The following is a 17610-nucleotide window of genomic DNA, read 5'->3' on the forward strand; positions in this document are numbered from 1 at the left end:
CCATCTCACCAGCCCTGGACTGGTTTTTTTATTGCAAGATCCTCTGGATTAATGAGGAGCAGGGATGAAGGTCTGCCAGGGAGTGCTTGTTCACTTCCAAACCCTGTGTTCCCCCACCTCAGCCTGAAGAGAAAAGGCAAGCACCTCTTTTTTCTTTCCTTTTTTTTCCTTTTCTTTTTCTTTTCTTTTTTTCCTTCTTTGTGACAGGGTTTCTCTGTATAGCCCTGGTTGTCCTGGAACTCACTCTGTAGACCAGGCTGGCCTTGAACTCAGAAATCCACCTGCCTCTGCCTTCCGAGTGCTGGCACTTTGGCTCTTTACACGCGACTGAAACTCCTCTATCACACGCCCTCTCTAGCTGCCAGGCCTGCCCAGATGTGTGCTTGTTCCCTGCCTCAGGCCATGTTAGTGCCAAGAAAAGGCCTGAGGGAGTTTTTGTACTTGGAAGAGAGTAGACTGCTTCCCCATAAACACACAGAACTCTCATCATTTCCTTATTGATCTGTCATTGAGCACAGAAGCTGCCCCGGTGGACAGCCCAGTATGGCAGAGGCTGAGGAGACAAAGCACACGCATGAGGCACCTTCTTGTAGTCAGCTGAGGGTTACCAGGGAGTGGGTGATTTCTCTTTTCTTTTTCCTTTGTAGGGGGTGGTTGTGAGGAAGAGGAGGGTAGTTTCCACACAGTTTCTCATTGTGGTAGGAGTACTAGCCCAGGCTGGAACTCACTCTGTAGACCAGACTGGCCACCCACCTGGCCTGCCTCTGCCTCCTGATTGCTGGGGTTAAAGGCTTGCACCACCACACCCTTCCTCAGGATGGGGTGATTTGCAAGGGCCAGTCCTAAAGGAAAAGGAGGTAGCTAGAAGGAGGATGAAGGATGCCATCAGGAGGAACAGCGGGGATCCTGGTCTTTTGTCCTGTTTGTAGATCTGTATATGGTTCTGGGTGGTGGATGCCGGTGAGGTTAAAGGGAGGAGGAGGAGGACAGAGCAAAGGTGTTGGAAGGTCTTCACTGTGAACTTAAGTTTTTTCCTAGACAGACTGAGGTCACCGGGGTGTCAAACAGGTTTGAAACATCTCTTAAAGGCCTTGGGAGGAAGTCACTGGTGACCTTGAATGGAGCAGTTCCTGGAAGGTAGGAAGAGATGAAGATCCCAAGAATACTGTTCCTCTTATCAGATTGGGTTTTTTTTAGGGCATTCCACGTCCTGTGAGAGCAATGTACCCCCCTCCAACAAAGCAGATCACTCCAAGGGTTGTGGGTGTTCCTCATTAGAATAAGAGGAATCCTCAAGGAAATAGAGTAATTTCCATCTGATTTGGTGGTTTGAATAGATATGGCCCCTACACACTAATGTGTTTAAATGCTTGGCCCATAGGGAGTTGCACTGTTAGGAGATGTTGCCTGGCTGGAGTAGGTGTGGCCTTTTTGGAGGTTGTGTGTCATTGTGGAGTCGGCCTTTGAATTCTCCTATGCTCAAGCTATGCCCAGTGTGGCTCACATTCTCTGTCTGCTACCTGCAGATCAGAATGTAGAACTCTCAGCTCCTCCAGCACCATGTCTGCCTGGACACTGCCATGCTTCCTGCCATGATGATAATGGACTGAACCTCTGAAACTGTAAGCCAGCCCCAATTAATTGTTGTCCTTCATAAGAGTTGCCTTGGTCATGGTGTCTCTTCATGGTATTGAAACCCTAAATAAGAGAAGTGGGCTCCATGTTCAATAGACTGGACTCCCCAAAGGGTGTGGGTTTTTTTTTTTTTTTTGGTTTTTTCGAGACAGGGTTTCTCTGTATAGCCCTGGCTGTCCTGGAACTCACTTTGTAGACCAGGCTGGCCTCGAACTCAGAAATCCGCCTGCCTCTGCCTCCCGAGTGCTGGGATTAAAGGCGTGCGCCACCATGCCCGGCTGGGTGTGGGGTTTTTGTTGTTGTTGTTTTATTTATCACATGGGATTCTAGGAGGGCTGTGTCTCTCTCCTTAGGATATATCACTTGCTCTGTCTGCTCCCAGGCTGGGCTCACCAAGAACCCGAGCCAGGTAAAAGGATAACCAGTTAGCTCTCATTTGACTAGGATGTATGGGATCTGACCCCTCCAGGAGAGCTTTGTATGCCGTGGAGACCAAAGAATAGCACATAGACACACAGAGAGACACCTTATTTGGCTAGAATGTGTGTAGGAGGTACAACGTACCATCTCCCTGGTAGCCCAGAGCATAGAGATTAAGGTCCTACCTTATGAGACTGAGGTTGGGTATAGCTTTCAACCTTGGCACAAAACCATGATGTGGAACATACACACACACAGACACACACACACACACACACACACACAGAACCTTGGCACAAAACCAACACACACACAGAACCTTGGCACAAAACCATGATGTGGAACTAATACACACATACACAACCCTGGCACAAAGCCATGATGTGGAACTAACACACACACACATATACAACCCTGGCACAAAACCATGATGTGGAACTAACACACACACACACACACACATACACACACACACACACANAGAGAGAGAGAGAGAGAGAGAGAGAGAGAGAGAGAGAGAGAGAGAGAGAGAGAATTTATTTATAAATACATAATCTAGAACCTGGCATATTTTATTTTTGACCTGGTCACCAGGACAGAGAAGACTCCAGCTGCCACTGTTGATAAGCCCTGGACCCACAGGGGAGGATCCTGTATCCTAGAAAACAGAGGTGAAGGCACAGACGGCATCCTGCTTGTGACTGGGCCCTTTGAGCCAGATTGTGACTAAGTTCTAAGAGTTGGGAGGGTGGAGAGAATCCAGGTCAGCGGTCAACCCATTCCTTCTACCCAGATACCCTGTTTCCTGGTGCCTACTTCTTCCCCCTGGCCCTAGACTGGCCACCTCTTCACAACAGCTGTGTTATGCCTACTTGGCTTCTCCTATGCCTGTGCCAACATGAGGCAATCAGCTTTCTCCTCTTCGTGCACTGCAAGGGGGCCATTAAGTTACTACTTCCTGCGGTTGGTACAATTGAGGGAGGTGCTGCTGATGCCACTGCTGGGACACACACACCTATTCCTCCTTCCTTGGCACTTTCCTCTGCAACAGTGAAGAGAGGTCAGCCTGTGGAAGGGGACCAGGGGCAAGCAGAAAAGGCAGATGCCCCTTGTATCAGGGACTCACGTGTCCTTTAAATTCCTCTTTTAGGAAAAATGAGTGTTCTTCCCTCAAGAATCACATTTGTCTTCAACTTCTGCGAACCTGGAAAGATGGTTCACAAGATACTGTACTCACGGCCAAGAGCAAATACAGTCCAGCCTCAGCAGTGATTAGAGATGGGGAGGTACCCCGGGGGCGTGGTGGTTTAAATCAGAACGGCCCCATAGGCTCAGAGATTTCAATACTTGCTCACAAGCACTTTGCGTTATTTAAAAGGACTAGGAGGTATAGCCTTGTTAGAGAAAGTGTATTGCAGGATATTTGATCACACTGTTAACCCCAAGATTGTGTGGTTACTGAAAAAAAACTGTTTCTAGTTATGGTGTGGCTCAGCCTTAACACACACCTTTTTATCTGTCTGTCTGGAATACAGTCACTTCCTTCCATCTCAAACAGTGAAGGTAAAGTTAAGTTTGTAGAAGGAAGCACCCATGTTTGAAAATGATGTCTAATTGAATGAATGGCAGGCAAAGTGGCAAATCAGAGGAAGGTTTGACAGAATACGATACAGCCTCAAGAGAAGAGAGAGGAAAAGAAGCTACCTAGGCGAGAGGAGAGACAGAGACAAGCTGCAGAGAGAACAAGGTGAAGACAGACTGAGCCAGAGAATAAGGAGCCAGATTAGAACAGATGGCCCACGTTAGTTTGAAGCCACGTAGAGCAATCCAGCCAGAAGCCAGGCTGAGTCCACTTGGGAGAGGAGTCTGAGCCAGAATAGCTGAGTTGAACCAGCCAGCCAAACTTCAGTCACAGTAAGAAAGGGTGAGCTTATTCAGCATTAAGTCTCAGAGGGCAAAAACATAGAAGGCCTAGATCTGATTGTACAGAGGCTAGAAGCTTCCAAGACTAGGCCTAGCTTAGCGGACAGAGGCAATATGCCTTGGAGATGACAATACAGGAGAATGTGTCAACTGTAGGTGGGCTTTGAACTTTCAAAACGTTATTCCAAGCCCAGTAGCTCTTTTCCTGCTGCCTGCTTCAAGTGCTTCTCCAGCATTGTGTCTCTGTGCCACCTCCATGCTCCCTGCCACTCTGAAAATGGACTCAATCTCTGAAACTGTAAGCCAGCCCCAATTAGATGCTTTGTAAGAATTGCTGTGTTCAGTCGGGTGTGGTGGCGCACGCCTTTAATCTTGGGAGGCAAAGGCAGGCAGATTTCTGAGTTCAAGGTCAGCCTGGTCTACAGAGTGAGTTCCAGGACAACAGCCAGGGCTATACAGAGAAACCCTGTCTCGAAAAACCAAAAAAAAAAAAAAAAAAAAAAAAGAATTGCTGTGTTCATGGCATCTCTTCACAGCACAACACTAAGAGAGGTAGAGGGCTTGTTTAGCACACACAAGGCTCAGGCTCAATCCCCAATACCACAATAAAATAATTTTTAGTCACGTCGCAATGCACACTCCTCCTACTTGGGATGCAGAGGCAGGCAGATCTTTGTGAGTTTGAAGCTAGCCTGGTCTACAGTGAGTTCTAGGACAGCAGGAGCTACATAGAAAGACTGTCTCAAAACAAACACCCACCACCCAAAGAAACACTTAGGGGCTGTAAAGAGTCCAGTGGTTGAAGTCGGGCGGTGGTGGTGCACGCCTTTAATCCCAGGACTTGGGAGGCAGAGGTAGGCGGATTTCTGAGTTCAAGGCCAGCCTGGTCTACAGAGTGAGTTCCAGGACAGCCAGGGCTACACAGAGAAACCCTGTCTCTGAACAGAGAGTCCAGTGCCTAAGTACTTACTGTTCTTGCAGAAGACCTGGGCTTGGTTTCTAGCACCGGCATGGAACCCACAACTGTGCATAACTCCAGTTCCAGCGGATCTGATATCCTCTTCTGGCCTTCACAGGCACCAGGCAAAACCACAACACATAGGACAGTGTGTTGTATGTGCATGTGTACATGTTCTGGTACACAGGAGGGGCAGCAGACAGCCTTCAAATGCTGGGTTTTCCTTCAATAAGTGTGTTGGAGGATTAAACCAGGCTCCCAGGCTTGTGTGGTTACAGGCAGCTGTGAGCTGCCCAACAGAGGTGCTGGGAACAGAGCCACCTAGTCCACACTCTCAGTTCTTTAGCTGTGTGGCTTTCTGTGGAGCCCAGTGCCTACAGTGAGGTAATCCCCAGCTGGTTCCCTCACCTCTTCCTCCTCAGGCCCTTTCCTGTGCTGGCCACGCCCACCTGAGCCATCAAATGACAGAAGTGGAAGAGGGTAGGGGGAGGTCCTGAGCCCACCTTAGGCACTGGCTTCTTGAATGTGGTTGAGTGGTTCTAAGCCTCTTGGATGAAGGTGTCTACGACATAGGTTACCCCAGACCAGTGCAGAGTCTGGGCGCACAGAGACAAGGCCCGAATAATAAATGTATTCCTTATTATTGTTATCAGCCACCGGAGGGTCAGTGAAGAGGGAAAAACAGACAGGCTGCACAAAATGCCTAACAGGGAGCTATTTTTAACAAACTAATTTATTTCTCAGTCTAGAACCTTCTGTGAGCAGCTTCTCTGCTGTGGATGGAGACCCAGACCTTAGGCCTCAAACTCAAACTCAAAGTACTGTGGGTCGAAGTAGTGGATGCGGACGTAACCATCTTCGCCACCGCTGCTGTAGCTGGAAAGAGATGGACCGGGATGGTCAGCTGCTGTTGTGGGAGGGGAAGCCCGGGCAGCCACACATAGCAAATGGGAGGGGGACCCTCCGCCCCAAGCCGCCCCAGAGCTCAGTCTCTTCAATGCGGCCGTACCTCTTGCCATCAGGATGGAAGGCAACGCTGTTGATCGGTCCAAAGTGGCCCTTGACTCTTCCAAACTCTTCCTCAAAAGCCAAATGGAAGAACCTGGAGGAGGGGGGTGGGTAGAGGAGACCCTGTTATTTCAAACACATCTGAGGAGCATTCTACAAAATGAAGACTGTTGAGGTAGTATTTTATGTAACAGAATTAATGAAGTCCAGAAATCAGGATAAAGGAGAAATAAGATGAAGCTATAGGCAAACTACTCAAACGGGTGTTCAACATACAGCAGTCACCACCGCTGGGTAGTGCTAACAACTCATTTACTTAATATGCACATTTCTTGAGGTGAGCAACGCCCCATTAAACAGTCGAGCATCCTGGATACAGAAAGATGATGTCATCTAGGCCCCCTGAGTCCATGATCTCTGCTGTTGTTTACAAACAGGGTCCCACGTAGCCCAGGTGAGTTAGGAGTTGGGCAAGGCCAAGGATGACCTTGGAACCAAGGATCCCCACCTCTGGAGGGATTAGAACTGTATTGCAGGCTTGGGCCACTGCCCGGTACCAGAAACACAACTTGGTGTGCGAGCAGGCTCTTTAGTCAGCTGTATGTGCAGCTGAGTTCATGATCCCATCTGCTCCACTGGCCATCTGTCACATTCCCTATCGTCCTTAGGGGTCAGGAGCCTGTGTGTACTCTGAAAGGCCCGCTGTAGTCTCAGTGTGGGAGAGCCTCCGTCTCTTACCTGGCCTCAAACTTGCCAATCCTGGTGGAGGTTGTGGTCACATCCATGGCTTCCTGACCTCCTCCCAGCACCACCTACAGGGAAGAAAGCTTAGTGCCTCAGGACTTATCCACAGGCTTCTGTCCCTGCTCTTCTGTAACATCTTCCTCACAGAGTGGGAGCACCCTCAGGGAAGGGTGAGCAGCTGCGTCAAGGAGCTCCTGCCCCCAGTCAGTCAGCACTGTAACAATGCCACGAGTTCCCTCTCTACCTGACACCATTTCCCCCATCTTTACAGCCTGTTTGTGGGCAAACATCCAGATTCCAGAAGCTTTAGCCTGGGTGGGGCCTTCTTACATGGTCGTAGTTGGGAGAGAGAGCAGCCGAATTGACAGGACGCTCTGTTCGGAAAGTCTTCTGATGTTCAAGAGTCGTGGAGTCGAAGAGCTGGAGAGAGCAGGGAGGGGAGAATCTGTGATGGGCACCTTTTTGGGCAGGTCAGACAAGCTGGATGTGTGTCAGGAGGGCAGTGAGGCTCACGAGACCCCTCACCCAGGCTCACCTTAGCTGTGTTGTCCTTGGATGCAGTGACAAACATGGTCATGTCTCTAGACAACTGGATGTCATTGATCTGCCGAGAGTGTTCCTTTACGTTCACCAACACCTCTCCAGACTGGAGGAGGAGGAGGAGGAGTTAGAGCCACTTGCTCGAGTCCCAAGCCACCATTCATTCCCCAGAAGCCCAAGCCCAGCTGGACTTTTGACTTTCTGTGTCCCTTACCCTCAGTCTAATCTCTTACCCCATCCCCTCCCCCAAGCCTCATTTTTGGTCCTGGGATTGATTGACCCCAAGTACTCTATCACTGAGCTATAGCCCCAGCTCTTTTTAATTAAAAAATATTCTGTAAATGGGTGTGTGCCTGCGTGTGCATATACACGCATCTGTGCCTACAGCTGAGAGGAGAGCCTTGAATCTCCTTGGAAGTGGAGTCACAGGCAGCTGTGAACTGCCTGACGTGGGTGATAGGAACGGAACTTAGGTCCTCTGCCAGAGCAGCAAGTCCACTTAACCATCAAGCCATTTCGCCAGACCCAGATCTCACTTGCATTTTTTCAAACGTGAGACACAGCCCCACCATGCTGTCTAAGGTTGGTTTAGGCACAACTGGAAATTCCTTTCTTTTTTTTGAGACAAAGTTTTGCTTGGCATGCCTGGCTGGCCTGGAACTGGCTCTGTAGACCTGAGAACTGAGATTAAGGGTATCAGGGCCTTGGCTGGGCAAGCTCTTCTACTAGACCACATCTCCAATTCGTTGCTTCTGCTCTTCCTCTTGCCTATGGAAAACCATCCTTGCTGGAAACACTTTTTTTCTTTTAAAAAGATTTATCCATTTGTATGTGTTGTACATATTTTGCCTCCGTGTGTGTGTGTGCATATACACGTGTGTAAACATGTGTCTGCCACGTGCATGCCTGGTACTCAAGAGGCCAGAAGGGATGAAAGCCCTGGAACCGGAGTTAAGGACAGCTGCGGCTGCCATAGGGGGCTGGAACCTAGTTCTTCTGCAAGAGCAGCCTTGCTGGCCATCACTGAGCCATCCGGGGGTCTCTAACCCCCGGAAGCTGTACTCACTTCTCCATGTATACAGCACCTCCTTTGTGACAGAGTACACTCTGGATTTAGCTGAATCTCTACTGTGACATCAACCCATCCTGACTCATGAACGGGCCGTCCTTAAGCTGGTATCTAGTTGTTTTCCTAGAACCTCCCATAGGACTCCGCACTCTCTAGTGGCAGGAAAATGCTTCTCTGTGATCACTACTATGTGTCCTCAGTGTCATCTGCCGTCATGTGGCCCCTTACCTTGGCGCTATACTGGTTGAGCTCTCCACTCTCGTGGCCTGCGATGATGCACTCCCCCAGGGGGCCCCAGACGGCACTGGTGATCTTGGAATCATTACAGGGGATCTTCATGTAGGGCTCGTTGCTGTCTGTGCCGAGCAGCAGAGGTCAGGCCCTGGGATCTGAAACCACACCCCCACCTCAGCCCCTCAGTTCAGTCCTCACCGATCTGGCTTGGATCCCGCAGATCAAAGAAGCTCACAAAACACTGATACCCCATCTGCTTGTCTGTGGAGAACATGATGATGTTGCCCCCAAAGTCAAAGCCGCAGGTCCGGACAGCGGAGTTGGTCTTGAGTAGGGCCAGCTGCTTCCCTGGAGAGGCACAGTCTGGGTCACTCTGGTCTAATGCTATCACAGGGTGGACCTGTCACGCTCAGTCACCAAGTCTCACAGTGTTCCTTCTCTGGTGACTGCAGGTCAGCACTCTCCTGCCTGCTGCCACTCTCTGACTGTCCTCCCAGTCCTTCCAGGAGCGCTTGCTTCCCCACCAGTCCTGCTAATGAGGCTCTAAGCACAGTGGGTCCCATGCTAAGTCTCCCCTCAGACTCCATGCCTCCCGAGTGTCCCAGCACAGAAGCAGACATACAGCAATCATTGGGCAGCCAGAATGACATAAGCCCCTCCCCTTCTGTCCGCTCCTCTGCTCAGGTCTTGCTCAAACACACCAGCCCCTGCTTTTCCCTGCTCATCCAACTCCTCGGTGTGCCAAGCTTAACTAAGCAAGGTCGCTCTTCAGAACTTACTCCCAGATGGGTGTTGGTGTCCCACACCTCACTTGGGAGGTGGATCTGAGTTTGAGGCCAGCCTGGTCTACAGAGTGAGTTCCAGGACAGCCAGGGCTACACAGAGAAACCCTTTCTCTAAATAAATAAATAAATAACAACAACACAAAACAAAAATCTTAAGCCTAGACTGGAAAGATGGCTCAGTGACTAAGAGCATAGGCTGCTCTTACGGAGGATGCAGATTTAATCTGCTGTACCCACAGGTGGCTTACAGCTTTCTGCAACTCCAGTCAGATCTGATGCCATGGGCACTATACATACATGGTACACAAGATCCACATGTAGGCTAAACACACATATACATGTAAAAAAAAAATTTTTTTTTTTTTTTGGATTTTTTCGAGACAGGGTTTCTCTGTCCTGGATGTCCTGGAACTCACTCTGTAGACCAGGATGGCTTCGAACTCAGAAATTCACCTGCCTCTGCCTCCCAAGTGCTGAGGTTAAAGGTGTGTGCCACCATGCCTGGCATAAATGTAAAATTAAAAAAAAAAAAAAAAAAAAGAGAGAGACCTTGTGCTGGAGAGACAGTGCAGCAGTTCACAGCGCTGGCTGCTCTTCTGGACATCCTGCATTCAATTCCCAGCCCCACAGACAGCTTACAGCTGTCTATAACTGTGGTCCTATGGGATCCAAAGCCCTCTTGTTGTCTGATCATGTATACACAAAACATCCATATACATAAAATATGCAAATCCTAAAATAACTTAATTCTAATTAATAAAAACTTAGTTGGTGTTTTTTGCTTTTATTTTATACATATATTTTTTGGATTTCCAGGGAGGGTTTCTCTGTGCAGATCTTCCTGCCTCGGCCTCTCTAGTGCTGGGATGAGGTGTGTGCTGTTACCCAGCTTGTCCTAGCTCCTGGACACTACTTGCTTTCCTCCCTGCTTGTGTTCTTTGTTGCCCAGGAAAGCTCCAGCTCAAGGGACAGTCACCTTGAGAAAGGCGACCCATCTCCACTCCAGGGTGTCCACTGCCCCTTCTGGCCTTCCTTGAACATGGCTTTTTATCATGGCCTCTTTCCCCCCCAGTTAAGTTCCTTGCTGTTCTGTTTGTTGAGTCTTACTCTCTAGACTGGAGACCATCTGTGAACTTATCTCTAGTTCTTTAGAATACATTTGCTTAGACAGGGACTTTTGCTAAGAAAGTGAGTGGTCCAGGCTTACCCGTTTCACAGTCCCAGAGACGGCAGCTGTTGTCAGCTGAGCCAGTAAGGACATGCTTGGTGTCCCCTGGGGAAGGTGTTAAGAAACATGACTAGGGCTGGAGAGACACTCAGTCGTTAGAGCACTGGCTGCTCTTCCAGGGGACTCGGGTTAGAATCCCAGCCCTCACATGGTGGTTCCCAACTCCAGTTCCAGGGGGATCCAATGCCCACTGGTGGCTTCCAAAGGCACTAGGCACACCTACATATACCAGGCAAATCACTCCTAGACACAGAATGACTAAGGCTGGGGAGACAGTCCAATGGGTAGAATGGTGTGTGCAAATCTGAGGATCTCAGTTCAGATCCCCGACACCCCCATAGAGACTCTGGTGTGGCTGTAATTCCAGTGCTGAGAGACAAAGACAGGAAGTTCAGTGACTGGCTGGCCAAGTCTAGCCAATCATTGAAAAGTTGTTTTGTTTTTGTTTCAAAAAACAAGTTGGAGGCAGCTGGAGAGATGGCTCAGGGGTTAAGGGCAACGACTGCTCTTCCAAAGGTCCTGAGTTCAATTCCCAGCAACCACATGGTGGCTCACAACCATCCATAATGAGATCTGACGCCCTCTTCTGGAGTGTCCGAAGACAGCTACAGTGTACTTACATATAATAATAATAATAAAACAATAACAACAACAACAAGTTGGAACCAGGCGGTGGTGATGCATGTCTTTGATCCCACGCTTGGGAAGCAGAGACAGGTGGATCTCTTAAGGCCTACCTGGTCTACAGAGAGTTCCAAGACAGCCAATGCTACCATAGTGAGACAATGTCTTGAAAACCAAAAAACAGGGGCTGGAGAGAAGGCTCAGTGGTTAAAAGCACTGACTGTTCTTCCAGAGGTCCTGAGTTCAAATCCTAGCAACCACATGGTGGCTCACAGCCATCTGTAATGAGATCTGATGCCCTCTTCTGGTGTGTCTGAAGATAGTTACTGTGCACTCACACATATAAAATAAATAAACCTTTAAAAAAAAATTAAAAAAAAGAGAAAAGAAAACCAAAAACCAGGCCGGGCGTGGTGGCGCACACCTTTAATCCCAGCACTCGGGAGGCAGAGGCAGGCGGATTTCTGAGTTCGAGGCCAGCCTGGTCTACAAAGTGAGCTCCAGGACAGCCAGAGCTATAAAGAGAAACCCTGTCTCGAAAAACCAAAAAACCAAAAACCAAACCTAAAACCCCCAAACAAACAAACAAAGCTGGAGAGATGGCTGAGTCGTTAGAGCAATGGCTGCTCTTCCAGAAGACCCAGGTTAGGTTCCTCGCACCCACATAGTAGCTCACAACCATTTATAACTCCAGTTCTAAGGGATTTGCTGCCCTCTGTCATTTAAAGGAAAATGGTAGCAATGTACACACAAGATACACAGACACATATGCAGGCAAAACACCCATACAAATAAAACTAATCTTTAAGCCGGGCGGTGGTGGCGCATGTCTCTAATCCCAGCACTCAGGAGGCAGAGGCAGGCTGGATTTCTGAGTTCAAGGCCAGCCTGGTCTACAGAGTGAGTTCCAGGACAGCCAGGGCTATAAAGAGAAACCCTGTCTTGAAAAACCAAAAAATAAAACCAAAAACCAAAAAAACCAACCAAACCAACCAAAAAAAAAAAAAAACCAAAAACCAAAAACAAAAAAAACCCCTAATCTTTAGGGAAAAGAAAAATGATAAAAAAAAAAAAAAAAAGGTTGAAGACTGACTTAAGACCTGATGCTGACTTAAGGGCCTCCATTTGTCCCTGCTCCTGTGCTCATAGATTCATCACACACACATATACAAATGAGAATACATAGTCCACCTAGCCCATATCTTCTTGGAAGCTATCAGAGCATCTTCCAGGTCAGTCTCAAAGAGCCTTTCTCACTTTTACCACTTTTACCTCAGAGTGTCCTGACCTCTGAATTCCCAAACTTGAACCTGTCCTTCTTTCCCACAGGATGAAGCAGCTGGGAGTAGGGAGTGTTATTCTCTAGACCGCCACAGCATGCCAAAGCCAGCATCTCCAAGGCTGGCTGACCCATGGCCAAAAGGATACAGTCGGCATCCACACACCACACAGCTCCAGTGTGGCCCGTGTAGGTGCCTAGCCTCTCCCCATTGACAGAGTACCACACGTTGACGATCTGGAAAGAGTAAAATGACAGGATGGTCACATCCCAGAATAATCAATAGCTTAGCTTGCACTACAAACCCTCTGCAGGCTCTAGCCAAGCCAAGTCTGCCTTCTGCTCATTTACCAGTGAAGAGCTGACAGAACCGGTCAGCTCCTGGGTTCTCCTCCTTTCCTAACATAAGCTGTAGAAGAGCCAGGCCTGCAATAACATCCTCACGTGTTTTTGTCTGGAGTCAGAAGAGTCAAAGGCCAAGCTCAGTTGCAGTGTGAAAAAAAACCTTTGGAGTCCTGTTCAATTGACTCCGGATGACAGTAAGGATGTATGGGCTCCACTGCTTTGTCACTAGCTCACTGTGTGATCTTAAATACAGAGTTCCCTTCCTTTAAATGGCTAGGAGAGCTGGAGAGAAGGCTCAGAGCTGAAAGAGTACTGGCTGCTCCTCCAGATGACTTGGGTTCGATTCCCAACACCCACATGATGGCTTACAACAATCTGTATCTGCAGTTCCAGGAGATTTGATATCCTCTTCTGGCCTTCACAGGCACCAGGCACTCACATGCTATGTAGACATACAATGCAGAAAAGCACCCATACACATAAAATAAACAAAATCATTACACACACATACATTAAAAAAGGACTGGGAGGGACTGTGTGTGGTAGCACACACTTGTATTCCCAAGACCAGGAGGCTGAGGCCAGAGGATGGAGAGGTGTGCTGGCCACCATGGACAGGTACCCCACTCCTGTCAACAGCTTTCTTCAAAGGGCAGCTGTGGCGCTCCAATAAAACCATGTCTATGAAACTTAAAATGTAAGTGACTAACATGCATCGGGTACAGTGCAAAACGATTTACATAAATGACCTCACTCTGCTGAGGGAGCTAATTAAAGTCTCCATGTTTTACTAAAAGGGAAAACTGTGGTTAATAGAAAGGGTAAATGTCATGTTCAAAGTCACACTGCTTAGTAGGAGCAGGAGTTAGGGCTCAGATCTCAAGCTCCGACTTCACTCTCCACTGTTAACTATTAGTTTACTGCCTCCAGTGCAAATGCCTCAAAAGACAATCTCCAAAGGAAATAAAGTGGGATTGAACAGACCACTTGACCCTGTCCTGTCCTGTCCCTGGGCTCCCTTCCACAGTCTCCTGATTCTCTTCTCCCTGGCTAGGTAGTACCCTTTCCTTTCACCCATCAACTTCTTCCAGATTTCCCTGTCGGAATGCTCTCGCTAACCGACCCCAGTATGGGTTGGTTTTCCCTACTTTTCAGAGAAATTTCCCTCCGGCAGGCAGCAAACCTTGTCCACCCGCAGTCCCGGCGGCGCGAACTCGACCCCTCCGGGCCCCCCCGCCCCGGCCCCCCGGCCGCCCGCCCTCACGCAGTTGCTCACAGGGTCTTTGGCCACGGTGAAGAGGAGGTCTCCTTCGCGGTTATACTTGATCTGCGTGATGGACCGCTCATGGCCCTGCAGCAGGATGGGTTTCTGTGGGGACAGAACCGAGGTGTCAGTGCCGGGAACCCCGTCCCACGCCTACTGAGGCCCCCAGACGGCAGCACGCCGCGCCTGGAACTCACCATCCTGGCGGTGACGCGAGGAGAGAGGCAATGTGAGTGGGACCGGAAAAAGACTAGGGACGACTTCCGGATGCAGGGGCTCCGCCCTCTCGCTCCCGGAAGTAGAAGGGCCCGGCGTTTCCATGGCGGCGTCCTGGGGTGGGTAGCCGGCCCCGCCCCTCCGCGGGCTCCGACTCTGACTAGGGGACTCTGTTCTCAGTCTCCTGGCATCCCCAAGCCTCAGGAATGCTGAGACACGTACCCTGGTCTCACTTCGGCCGCCCTCTGGGCGGGTCCTCCCGACCGATCGCAGCCCGGCGGGGAAGAGGGCGGGAGGTAGATGGAGCTGGGCAGCGGGATGCAGGAGGCCGGAGGAGGACCGGGGTGACTTTCTGACCCTTTGCTTTTAGGGCAGGTGCTTGCTCTGGTGCTGGTGGCCGCACTGTGGGGTGGCACGCAGCCGCTGCTGAAGCGAGCCTCCTCCGGCCTGGAGCAAGTGCGTGAGCGGACGTGGGCCCGGCAGCTGTTGCAGGAGATGAAGACTCTCTTCGGGAATACTGAGGTGCGTCTAGCTCTCTCGGACGAACCCGGTAATACTGAGGTGCGTCTAGCTCTCTCAGACGAGCCCCCGAAAATTTCATCACTGGTCGGCCGTATTCCCAGCCCATCTCTTACTCACTAGAAGTTCCTGGAAGAGTCATTTATCCTCTGTGAGTCTCAGTTTCGTCATAAAATGGAAAATTTAGTGATAACCCTTGTATAGGGCAGATATAAGAAATTAACTAAGACACATAAAACACTTAGCATTGGACCTAGTACAGGGTACATGTTCAATCTATGACATTTTTGCTTTTTGTTTGTTTTTGGAGACAGGGTTTCTCTGTGTAACCCTGGCTATCCTGAACTTACTAGCCTCGAACTCAGAGATCAGCCTGCATCTGAATCCTGAGTGCTGGGATTAAAGGCGCCACCACTGCCGGGCCCCAGGACTACTCTTAATGTCATTGTCACCAAGTTGAGCTTTCTTTCGGCTCAACTTGCCCTGGGGTAGAACATAAGGAAAGCTGTCAAGAACTGCCTATGACCCACGGCTGCCTATGTAAGCTAGCTAGATATGCCTTACTCTGAGGGTTAGGGGGAAGGAGAGAGGTATATAGTACTGTGTGAATTCTGTGCAGAGAGATGGAGCTAGAGGACATGGAGTGGGCTACTTAGAAGGGGTAACACTGTCACTCAAGGCCTTATACCTGCAGGGACGATGGGAACTGGCCATGACGAGGGAGAGGGCATTTAAGGCAATAGAGTACATTGAATGCGTTTCTCTGTTTGCTCTAAGGGGTCCTCAAACACATGAGCATTCCCTGGGCATTTGTAACCATGCCAACTCCCGTGGGAAGGGTGTAAGCCAGAACAGGGGCTCTCAAACTGGGTAACAACTGGCAAGGGGTCTGACACCAGATATCCTGCATATCAGATACTTAGGTTACAGCCCATAACTGTAGTAAAATTACAGTTGTGAAGTGGCAACGAAAATAATTTTATGGTTGGGGGGGTCCCCACAACATGAGGAACTGGATTAAAGGGTCGCAGCATTAGGAAGGTTGAGAACCGGGAACACGCAGGCAGCCCCTGACAGGTCTCTCCTCTTTCTAGTACCTGATGCCCTTTCTCCTCAATCAGAATGGATCCCTTCTCTACTACTTGACTTTGGCATCAACAGGTGGGTCTCTGGCTCGGGTCTTCTCTGGGGTAGAGGCCATATTTTGCGAAGGGAACCTGAAAGACCTTGCACCTGTCAGTGAGGGAGAGCACCGGTTTCTAGTCCTTCTGTGGGTCACAGGGGCAGTGAGGGTAGTCAGTGTGCAGAGGCGGCAGCAGGAGGCTCACTGTGGTCTCCTAAATGGTGACGTCCTTTATCATCTGGGAGGAGGGGGTTTCCCTGATAGTTTGCTGTGTGTTTGATGATTGTTTTTATTTTCTATTAGAATTTATTTTGTGTGTGCACATGTGTCACAGTGTGTGTTTGGTCAGAGGACAGGTGTTAGGAGAAGGTTCTCCTTGTATCTTGTAGATTCTGGTAAGGAGCTGGGACCATCAGTCCTGATGGCGAGTGCCTCTCCCCACTGAGCGGACCACCTTGTTTGTTGTTTTTGGGAGAGTCTCACTATCTAACTGGGGCTGGCTTCCAAGTCCTCAGCCTCGTGCCCAAGTGCTAGGGTTGTAGGTGTTCCCCAAGCAGCCATGTAAGTGACGCGTTGATGATTTGACCCCTGTATACTCCCTGCCTGGCCTGGAGTAAGTCCTTTATTTGAGTTTTGACTGTATATAGTGGGATTCATAGCGTTATGAAGATTAATTCAGTCTATGGGAAGAATGTAGCCAAGTCCCTGACAATATCAGAGAGGCTCAATCAATATCAGTATCCTCTCTCCAAGTGTTTGTTGCCTGTTCCTATTAATGAGACTATATGTTTTATTTATATTGTGACCTTCTGAAACAGACATGCTTATATTCATGGAGATGATGGGCAGTTTATTATGCTTGCCTTTGTAAATGTATTTTTAATTTGCCTGATGTAATTGTCACTTGGAGGCTCACTGCTGAGTAAGCTCACCCTTTCTAGTTCTTTCTGAACTCTGGCTGGCTGGTTCAATCCCCTGCAACCACATGGTGGCTCACAACTATCTGTAATGAGATCTGATGTGCTCTTCTGGTATGCAGGCAGAATACTCATACATAAATAAGTTTAAAACAAACAAACAAACAAAACCTTTCCCGGTATAACTGCGCTCTCTCCCTCTCCCCCCACCCCATATTAACGGTTATAAGCTGGGTCTGGTGTCTCATACCTGTAACCCCAGCACTCAGAGGTTAAGGGTGAAGGCAGGAAGAGAGCCACAAGGTCCTCTTCCTCTCCCTCCCTCTCTCTCTCCTCCCTTCCCCCCAGATGCATATTAATGGTTATAAGCTGGGTCTGGTGTCTCATACCTGTAACCCCAGCACTCAGAGGTTAATGACAAAGGCAGGAAGAGAGCCACAAGGTCATGGACGTTCTGGGATATGTAATGTGTCCTGGGACACTTAGAAAAAACTTAACAAGGAACTCTACCCCACCCCTTAGATGTTTGCCCTTGAACTTTTGCAAAAGTCTCCTTGCTGCATTTTTTACTATCCTAGAGACAAGAGGCCCAAGAGGAGGAAAGAACCTGGTAAGATGGCCTCCAGCTCCGATACTTGAGAGTCCGCTGCAGAGAATCAGTCTCCATAAGACTGTAATTGCGCCGGGCGTGGTGGCGCACGCCTTTAATCCCAGCACTCGGGAGGCAGAGGCAGGCGGATTTCTGAGTTCGAGGCCAGCCTGGTCTACAAAGTGAGTTC

General features: G+C 49.3%; 2 protein-coding genes across 5 annotated transcripts in view; one reads left to right on the forward strand and one right to left on the reverse strand.

The window, feature by feature from the left end:
* Positions 1-5651: 5651 nt before the first annotated feature.
* On the reverse strand, positions 5652-14333 carry Eif3i (eukaryotic translation initiation factor 3 subunit I). The gene is made up of 11 exons (XM_021160124.2): positions 14254-14333; positions 14069-14161; positions 12597-12684; positions 10524-10589; positions 8730-8879; positions 8526-8653; positions 7224-7334; positions 7019-7108; positions 6683-6756; positions 5946-6038; positions 5652-5812 (listed from the first exon to the last, which is right to left on the reverse strand). The coding sequence occupies exons 1-11, from the start codon at positions 14254-14256 to the stop codon at positions 5731-5733; spliced, it is 978 nt and encodes a 325-aa protein (XP_021015783.1). The 5' UTR covers positions 14257-14333; the 3' UTR covers positions 5652-5730.
* Tmem234 (transmembrane protein 234) overlaps positions 14332-17610 on the forward strand; it is a 7527-nt gene continuing 4248 nt past the window's right edge. Inside the window, exons 1-3 of one of the 4 annotated variants that reach the window (XM_021161111.2) lie at positions 14332-14391; positions 14643-14833; positions 15886-15952. In XM_021161111.2, the coding sequence (XP_021016770.1) occupies positions 14376-14391; positions 14643-14833; positions 15886-15952 (274 nt within the window). In that variant the 5' untranslated portion in view covers positions 14332-14375. The remainder of the gene's footprint in view (positions 14392-14642; positions 14834-15885; positions 15953-17610) is intronic. The other 3 variants (XM_021161110.2, XM_029476667.1, XM_021161112.2) reach the window with 3 other exon arrangements.

This window comes from Mus caroli, chromosome 4 (genome assembly GCF_900094665.2).
Source record: "Mus caroli chromosome 4, CAROLI_EIJ_v1.1, whole genome shotgun sequence".
NCBI classification, from domain to species: Eukaryota; Metazoa; Chordata; class Mammalia; order Rodentia; family Muridae; genus Mus; species Mus caroli.

Coding starts and splice junctions, on each gene's coding strand:
- Eif3i (XM_021160124.2), bottom strand. Junction 10,590..12,596: donor GTGGTGTGTGGATGCCGACT/GTATCCTTTTGG, acceptor CACCTTCCCCAG/GGGACACCAAGCATGTCCTT. Junction 5,813..5,945: donor TTCCATCCTGATGGCAAGAG/GTACGGCCGCAT, acceptor ATCTCTTTCCAG/CTACAGCAGCGGTGGCGAAG.